This window comes from Trichechus manatus, unplaced genomic scaffold (genome assembly GCF_000243295.1).
Source record: "Trichechus manatus latirostris isolate Lorelei unplaced genomic scaffold, TriManLat1.0 scaffold00010, whole genome shotgun sequence".
NCBI classification, from domain to species: Eukaryota; Metazoa; Chordata; class Mammalia; order Sirenia; family Trichechidae; genus Trichechus; species Trichechus manatus.
In genome coordinates, this window is record NW_004443946.1 from 26,425,382 (window position 1) to 26,434,002 (window position 8,621).

General features: G+C 42.3%; 1 protein-coding gene across 3 annotated transcripts in view; it reads left to right on the forward strand.

Moving 5' to 3' along the window:
• The window catches only part of LOC101349087 (acyl-coenzyme A thioesterase 1), a 45,808-nt gene extending 37,725 nt beyond the window's left edge, over positions 1 to 8,083 (forward strand). For 2 of the 3 annotated variants that reach the window (XM_004371023.2, XM_004371022.2), the window contains exons 2-3: positions 4,780 to 4,982; positions 7,380 to 8,083. In XM_004371023.2, the coding sequence (XP_004371080.2) occupies positions 4,780 to 4,982; positions 7,380 to 7,985 (809 nt within the window). In that variant the 3' untranslated portion in view covers positions 7,986 to 8,083. The remainder of the gene's footprint in view (positions 1 to 4,779; positions 4,983 to 7,379) is intronic. The other variant, XM_023726363.1, reaches the window with a different exon arrangement.
• Positions 8,084 to 8,621: the final 538 nt, after the last annotated feature.

Genomic DNA, 8,621 nt, shown 5'->3' on the forward strand with positions numbered 1-8,621 from the left:
AAAGCAACACCAGCAGCCAACAAAAGGTACTCAGGGAGCCAGCCAGTATGGGTGGGTGGAATCCAAGTAACACTGGGGTAAAGCTGGTGCTTCCCAGCCAAGAGACTGTGGCTGCAGGAAGCAGAGGAGGCTAAGTGGGGGTGAAGAAGGGTGGGGGGTGGGAAAGCCTATATCGCTGGTTACTGGTTGTTCTGCTTTCTCATACCCTCTGTTCGCTGATCTCTGATAGGAGTCCAAAATGGCGGATCCGTGCTGCAGTAGCTGATAGGGGCCCTCTGCACGTATCTCTCCTCGCTATCTATTCTTGGTCAGTTTCTTATTCCATTTGGTGCTTGGCTGAGTTCTTTATCTCTTCATTTGATGCTTAGGGTTTCAGGATTGACGTGTGACTCTGTCTGACTTAGTTTTTCTGATCTTTGCTGTGGAGAGACGGCGTGGTGCTTTGACTATAGCGCCATGTTGCCTGAAAGTCCCACCAGCAGTATTTCTGTTATAGCAGCACTAGTTGACTAAGACACAGGGGAAGTCAGCACAACTGGACCAAAGCAAAAGCTAAGTTTCCTGAACACATCCAAACACTTTGAGGGACAGAGAAGCTGGGGCTGGGGCCTGGGGACCATAGTTTTGAGGGACATCAAGGTCAATTGGCATAACAAAGTTTTTTAAAATGCTCTGTATCCTATTTTGGTGATTGACATCTGGGGTCTTAAAAGCTTGCGAGCAGCCATCTGAGCTGCGTCGATTGGTCCCAACTCACTTGGAGCAAGGGAGAATGAAGAACACCAAAGACACAAGGAAAATATTAGCCCAAGAGACTAAAGGCCCACATAAACCAGAGACTCCATCAGCCAGAGACCAGAAGAACTAGATGATGCCTAGCTACCACCAATGACTGCCCTGACAGGGAACACAGCAGAGAGTCCTGGATGGAGTGGGAGAAAAGTGTGGAGCAGAGCTCAGATTCTAGTAAAAAGACCAGACTTAATGGTCCGACAGAAACTGGAGGAACCCGTGAAACTAAGGCCCCTGGACGCACTGTTAACCCAAAACTAAAAACCATTCCCGAAGCCCACTCTTCAGACAAAGATTAGACAGGAGTGTAAAACAAAAACTACACGTGAGGACTGTGCTTCTCAGTTCAGTTAGACACAGGAGACCGAATGGGTGGCTCCTGTCCAGAAGCAGGATGAGAAGGCAGGAAGGGACAAGAACTGGTTGAATGGACACAGGGAACCTGGGCTGGAAAGGATTGTGATGTCACATTGTAGAGATTGCAACCAATGTTACATAACAATGTGTGTATAAATTTTTGTATGAGAAACTAACTTGAGCTGTAAACTTCCACCTGAAGCACACACAGACGCACGCACACACACACGCACACACACACACAGAAGAGGTGTACACTGTATGTACTGCTATGGAAGGATGGAAGGATGTCTGGGACATATTGGTAAGTGGAAAAAGCAAGTATGTAATATGAGCTCACTTCTGTTAGCAAATGATGTGTGTGTGTGAGTGTGTATATGGATACACACACATTTTATGGGCCAACAAACAAACCAAAAAAGTTTGGTAAATAAGACAACTTTAAGTAAGAAGAACCAGGCTGGAGAGCATAGTGTCTTACCAGGGATCAAGACTTACTGTTAAGCTCTAGTAATTAAAACATGTGGTGTTGACACAGGAATGGAGAGATAGGTCAAGAGAACATAATAGAGGGCTTAGAAATGAAGCTTTTGCTGTAACAGGAGCAGAAACCAATATTCCAAGAATTGAGAAGAACTATGATTCATCAGTTGTGTGACACTTTTGTTAGTGATCTGTCACCAATTTTTTTTTGTCTCTAATACATTTAAAATTTAAATTATGTGGGAGGTTTACATTTTTATTTGTTACATTTACATCACATCAGTATAGAGCCTGCATAGCAAAAGATATATCCATCTAACCTGACAGATTTCTCCTCTTAGAATTCAGCTGTTTCAGAAAATTCAGCTGCAACATTTGTAAGGACCATCAGAAGGAAATGTGAAGGGACAGAATAAACCCGTAGCAACCTCCTCTAGTGACCACAGTGAAGTACATAGACATCTGTAAGACAACATCATAAAGAACCTGCTTGGCCACGGGCCTTGTATTGCCTGTCTTTTTTAGCAGGATACAAAAGAAACAATTATAATAACATTTTTTTTTATTGATAAGGCACTGAATTATAAATAATTTACATGAATTCTAATTTAATATTCAAAGTACACTTAACAGGTGGATAATACTATTTTCGTTCTGTAAATAAACTGAGACTTAGTGAAATTAAGAAAACTATCCAAAGTCAGACAATTTGGTGTTTAATCCTTAAAATGATTCCCTAGAGAGTTCGGTAATCCTAATTTGAGATAAACTGGTCATCATTATTCAAAGGCTGTTTGCAGATTGAAACTCATTCTGTATAAGTAGTAATTGCAATTAACGGTTCATTTTATCAACTGCATTCACTTGCAAGAGTTCAGGTGTTCTGCAAGGGCTGTAGTGTTCCTGGAGTTTGGGACACCAAAAAAGAGGATATCAGAGAAAACCATCCATTTCCTCGAAGTCATTATTTTTATAAAAGGATAAAAAGTGATGTTTGTATTTTCAAAGCTTTTTATTTCAAAGAAATTTGTCATTTCTCACAGCAGCCTTCAGACATAAGCAGGGCAGGGAGCATGCTTCGTGTTTTACGATGAGCAAAGAAAGCTCAGCAAAATGCCTAAGATTGTATAGTCAGACACATCTACAAGGATTAACTTTACGAGTTTAGAAGAGAGATCACTGTGGGCTAGAGGAGGCAGATCTTGGGCTGGTCTTAAAGAATGCAGGGCTGAGAAAGAGAGGCTATTGGAAGTACAAGAGGGAAGCAGACATGCCAGGTGGAGTGAACAACAGGTGCAAGGGCAAGGGAGGCCAAGAATAAGTTGGAACTGAGATGAACGTTGCTGTCCTGTCCCACTTGGAGTTTTCAACTCACAGGCAGCATTCTGGCTAATCTAGGTCCTTGTTAAGATTTTACTCTAATTTAAGAGATCTGGGGCTTTGCGACAGTGGGTATGCATGCAACATGGATTCAATTTGACTGTTTTGAATGCAGTCTGAAAAATCATAGGCCTTCTGGCATGCCAACATGTTGCCTGAGAACTTGGAGTTCTTTTCCAGATGTTTCCAAAAAGACCAAAGATGGCATCACAATACTTGGAAGCTAAATCAGAGTTCTGAGTTGCAAGCCTCAGAAACAGACACTGAGTTACTTAAACAGGAAAGGAATTTATTACAAGACTGTTGGTTTAATTCAAGGGAGTCTGTGGCTGGTGCAAACGGTTAACACGCACACCTGCTAACCGAATGGCTGGAGGTTAGTGGGTGCCTTGGAAGACAGGCCTGGCAGTCTACTTCCATGAGTCGGAATTGACTCAACAGCAACTGGTTTTTAGTTTATTAGTTTTGGAACACAATCAACCAGAGACACAGTTTCCTCGGAAACCTGAGAGGACCCAAGGGAGGCTGGGAAGCAGGAAGCACAGCCAGGGTCACAGCACCTATGCCACCACTGGGCACCACCGATGCTGGATACGTAGGACCACTGTGGATCAGTGCCAGCACTGCTGCCCTGAGTAAATTCTAAATCGTTCTTACATCTCTGTATCGCTCCCTCAGTATTCAAAGACCAGGTAGAATGGTACAATGGCTGAGTCTAGGTCATGAGGAGAGAAAGGATCTCCCTACCTAGGCTTTTTTAGTGAGAGGTGGGACTCTTCTCTGGGTTCCACTAGTACAACACTACGAGGATATAACGAATCCTCACTTTTTCCCTTCCCTGTTTAGTTCAGACACCAGTTGCCCATGCAGCAGTTCTTTCTCTGACCCCAGCCACCCAAAGCTAAGTCAGATCTCACAAGTTAAAAGGATATAGTCCTCCAGACTGCCAAGTAGGCCCCAGACTTCAGACGCCAACCAGAAGCCACAAGGTCTTGGGGACACCCAACTTCAGACTTGCTGGCTACAAGTTTGGTGTTTTCCCACTACCCCTTTCGAATACCAGCTACAAGCTGGGGGGTGGGGCTGGCCCCTCTCACTTCTGACCTGCTGGCTCTGACTACTCCTTTGAGTTCGATAATTCACTGGCATGACTCACAGAACTCACAGAAAGTGCTGTGTTTATGATTACAGGTTTATTGTAGGAAAAAAGGATACAAATGAAGAGATGCAAAAGGTGAGGTCTGAGTCAGTTCCCAATGCAGAGCTTCCATGTCCTAAAAAGGGACGTGCTACCCTCTTGTGCATAGATGTCTTTCACCAACTAAGAAGCCCATGGAGCTACTGTGTCCAAAGCTTTCATTGAGGATCTCATTATGTAATGCAAACTCCAGCGCCTTTCTCCTGAGGTGGGTTGACATCACTAGGTGATCTGCGGCATTACAAGGTGGAGCTCTCTGGCCCAGTCACCATGATAATCATCATGAGGCAGGTCCCTCTGGCCTGGCAGATCTGTAGTCCTTACTGAGGATACTTAAGCAATTAGGGAAATTCCAAGGTTTTTTTGTTTGTTTTCTTTGGGGGGATTATGTCTCAGTAATGAGGACAAAGATCACATCATTTGGCTAAAGATAATGAACCCCACAAACACGTAATGAGTCATTCTCTCAAAACAGGGAGGGAGATTCGGATGCTAAACCATCCCCCAACCATCCCCCAAGTAAATGAGAGAATTAGATTCCAAAGTAATTTGTTTTATTTCTTTCTAAGAACCTGGGCGCTTTCCTGGGGTTGTGGATGTTTCTGGAGCTGCAGGTGGCCTTTGGGAATACCGAGCTAGTCTACTGGCTGGGAAGGGTTTTGCTGTGATGGCTCTGGCTTATTACAACTATGAAGACCTCCCCAAGGGCATAGAGACCCTCCACCTGGAGTACTTTGAAGAAGCCGTGAACTACCTGCTCAATCGCCCTGAGGTTGGCTGTTTTCTTAGTCTTTTGGTTTAGATAGCAGGTTCCTGAACATCTCCCCTACCCAAGGTTAAATTAGTTTTCAACTCAGTCTCCTGAGGATCATGGGTATTCTGTGATAAACTTAAATTTTTAGTCTCTTTCAAATTCACAGAAAAAAGTAAACTTCTGAGCTGGGAGGTGTCTCAGGGCAGAGGCTTGGTCAGACACCTGATATTTGATCCCAGGTAGGGTGACCAAACGCCCTGGTTTGCCCAGGACCGAGAGGTTTCTTGGGATACACGTCTTTTAGTGCTAAAATCAGGATTGTTATTGACCATTGTGATCCATAGGGTTTTCATTGGCTAATTTTTCAGAAGTAGGTCACCAGGACTTTCTTCTGAGGTGCCTCTTGGCAGATTCAAACCTCCAATCTTTTGGTCCCAGGAAAACCAGGGTTGGTCAGCCTTGAAGCATCATTACTTTGTGGCTATGTGAACTTGGCTATATTCCACAACCTGGATAAGCTTGTCTCCCACCTTCAGGTTTGTTGTGAGAGTTAAATGGTGTCAAAAATAAACAACTCAGGACATCACTAACAGATAGCTATGCAAGTTTAACAGATAATTTACAACTGAGCAATATGTCAATACAGAGCAAATCAGTGTTCTGAATAATTAAGATCTTTAGGGTGCTTATATACAATTTTACCAGAAACTTAGAACAAAATATTTTTGATTGGCTGAAGATTATATCAGAATACATAAATATTAGAACAATATGTGCTCAAACATTATCAAAACTTATTTAAGGACCTTGCTAAGACAATCACAAGATCAGTGAGCCATGGTTATAAGACCTCTGGATGGTTGGAAACAGGACATGTTCATTAATCTTTTACTGTTTTCTGAAGAATAAGGTTCCAGTGTTTCAGTGAGCCTGATCACCTAGATACAATTAAGTGAAACAAGACAAATTACTGCTGAAGGTTATTTGTTTAAGGCGTAGCTATTTGTTGTTAGGTGCCGTCGAGTCAATTCCAACTCATAGTGACCTTATAACTACAGGCATTAAAAATTATATATTTGTAATTATACAGCACGTAGTTCTGACATTTAATAAGATGACCTTTAGTGTCATGGGTAAGAGAACTCTGTTTTTATAAAGCAAAGCTTACAATTTTATTTCACAATAGATAATGCTTGTGAAGCCCTTGAAAGGAGGCCTGACATTTGGTAAACATTTACTCATTCATTCCACATACACTAGTGGGTCTGTTAAGTATGAGGTCCTGAGCTAGGTACAGGGTATACTGAAGTGAGAGAGACAAAGTTCATGTCCACATGAAATTAGAGTGCAGTGTGGGGACAGGGGAGGAAGGGATAAGCAAAAAGTAATTATAAAATTCAAAATGAGAAGAAGTAAATTAACAGAACACTGAGGCAGAATATTGGAACTGAAAGTGGATGGGGCTACATGGAGAGATCAGGAAGAGCCTCATTTAGCTAAGATTGAAATGTTACCTACTACTCCTACTACTATTGCTATGCGTCGGAATTGACTCGTTAGCAAAAGGTTGTTTTTTGTTTTTTGTTTTTTACTAATCGGGCAGTGTTTTGTTCTGTTGTACATAGGGTCGCTGTGAGTGGGAACGACTCAACGGCACCTTACAACAACAACAGTAACTACTGCTACTACTGTTGCTGTTCTTAGTTGTCTAGGAGATAATTCTAGCCATTAAATTTTCTTAAAATTTTTGGTACCTGCTACCACTTATATATTAGAAACAAAATAAATGTGTGTAATAATGATTTAGAAGCTACTAAACAGACTTAGATTGATACTTTGACTTTTTCATATATATTTGGTTATGATTTTATACTGTATGCATATACGGTGTCTGCTAAAAAATGATATTTAATTACCTTAAATGTTCTTTGAAAAACTTATTAATTTCAGGAAGAAATATTTTCTTCAAAGTACATCCCTCTCCTCCCCAGAACATACACATGCATCTTGGAATCTTACCCACAAATGGAATGCTACTTAGGTTCACCTTAAATTTCTTCAGATTATCATGAATTTATGTGAGTGAGGAGCCCTCCGAAGTGTAAAGGCACCATAGACTAGATATAAAACATTTTTTGGATATGTCTGAGTGCTATTATTGGCAAGCATCATGTTAAGTGCTTTACACCTGATTTCTCATTTGATCTTCACATGGACTCTGTAGAATAGAGATTAGCCTCATTTTAACGATGTGGAAACTGAGCTTTATAGAGTTTTAAAAACTTCCCTAAAGCTAGGATATTGTAGAGCCCAAATTCAGGCTCAGTTATACCTGACTTCTAAGGCAGGCCAATCCCACCACACTACCCTGTTCGCGGATTCACTCTCCTTCTCTTGCCTCTGTTTCTTTCTCAGGTAAAGGGTCCAGGACTTGGGCTGCTTGGAATTTCTAAAGGGGGTGACCTCTGCCTCTCCATGGCCTCATTCCTGAAGGGCATCACGGCTGCCACCATAATCAATGGCTGTGTGGCCAATATTGGGGGAGTCTTACACTACAAAGACGAGACCCTGCCCCCCTTGAGTGCCAACCGAAATCGAATCAAGGTGACCAAAGATGGCGTTGTAGACATCACGGATGCCCTCAATAGCCCTTTGGAAGGCCCTGACCAGAAGAGCTTCATTCCTGTGGAAAGGGCTGAGTGTACCTTCCTGTTCCTTGTTGGTCTGGATGACCACAACTGGAAGAGTGAGTTCTATGCTAATGAGGCCTCTAACCGCTTACAGGCCCATGGTAAGGAAAAGCCCCAGATCATCTGTTACCCAGGGGCCGGGCACTGTATTGAGCCTCCTTACTTCCCCAAGTGCTGGGCTTCCCTGCACGCCTTGGTGGGCAGTCCTGTCATCTGGGGTGGGGAGCCCAGAGCTCATGCCATGGCCCAGGTAGATGCTTGGAAGCAACTCCAGGCTTTCTTCCACAAACACTTAGGTGGTAAAGAGGGGAAAACCCCAACAAAACTGTAACCTTTTATTTGATTTTGTGGCATCTCTGATGCTAATATGTCCTGAGAGCAGCCGCCACAATTAGTGTGCATGTGTTCAGTAACTACTTCTACCCCCACGTACTGTTAAAATGAAAACGATTATCTACTGTGGAAGAAAAGCATATAATATAAAAAATATTACAATATCAGATTTGAGTTCCTCCTTTAAGGATGGTAGTTAACATCTTAGCTGTAAATTGATTACGAGTTAGATGTAAAACTACTAAAAAATTTCAAAGCAAATAGTTTTTAGTTCTTTGATATCTTCTCCTTGGATGAATAAGGATTCTCCTAGTGTGGATAAATTTTAAGTTACGTTCCTATTTACACATATAGACCTTATTGTTTAGTTAAGGAGCCCTGGTGGTGCAATGGTTAAGTGCTCAGCTGTTAACCAAAAGGTTAGCAGTTCAGACCCACCTAGTGGCTCTACCGGAGAAAGACCTGGCAGTCTGCTCCTGTAAAGATTACAGTCTGAAAAACCCTGTGGGGCAGTTCTACTCTGTCACATGGTGTTGCTATGAGTTGGAATCACTGGCACCTGACAACAACAGCATGGTTTACTTGTTTCAAAAGCTGGTAAAGCACTATTTAGATGTATTAAATGAATGATTTC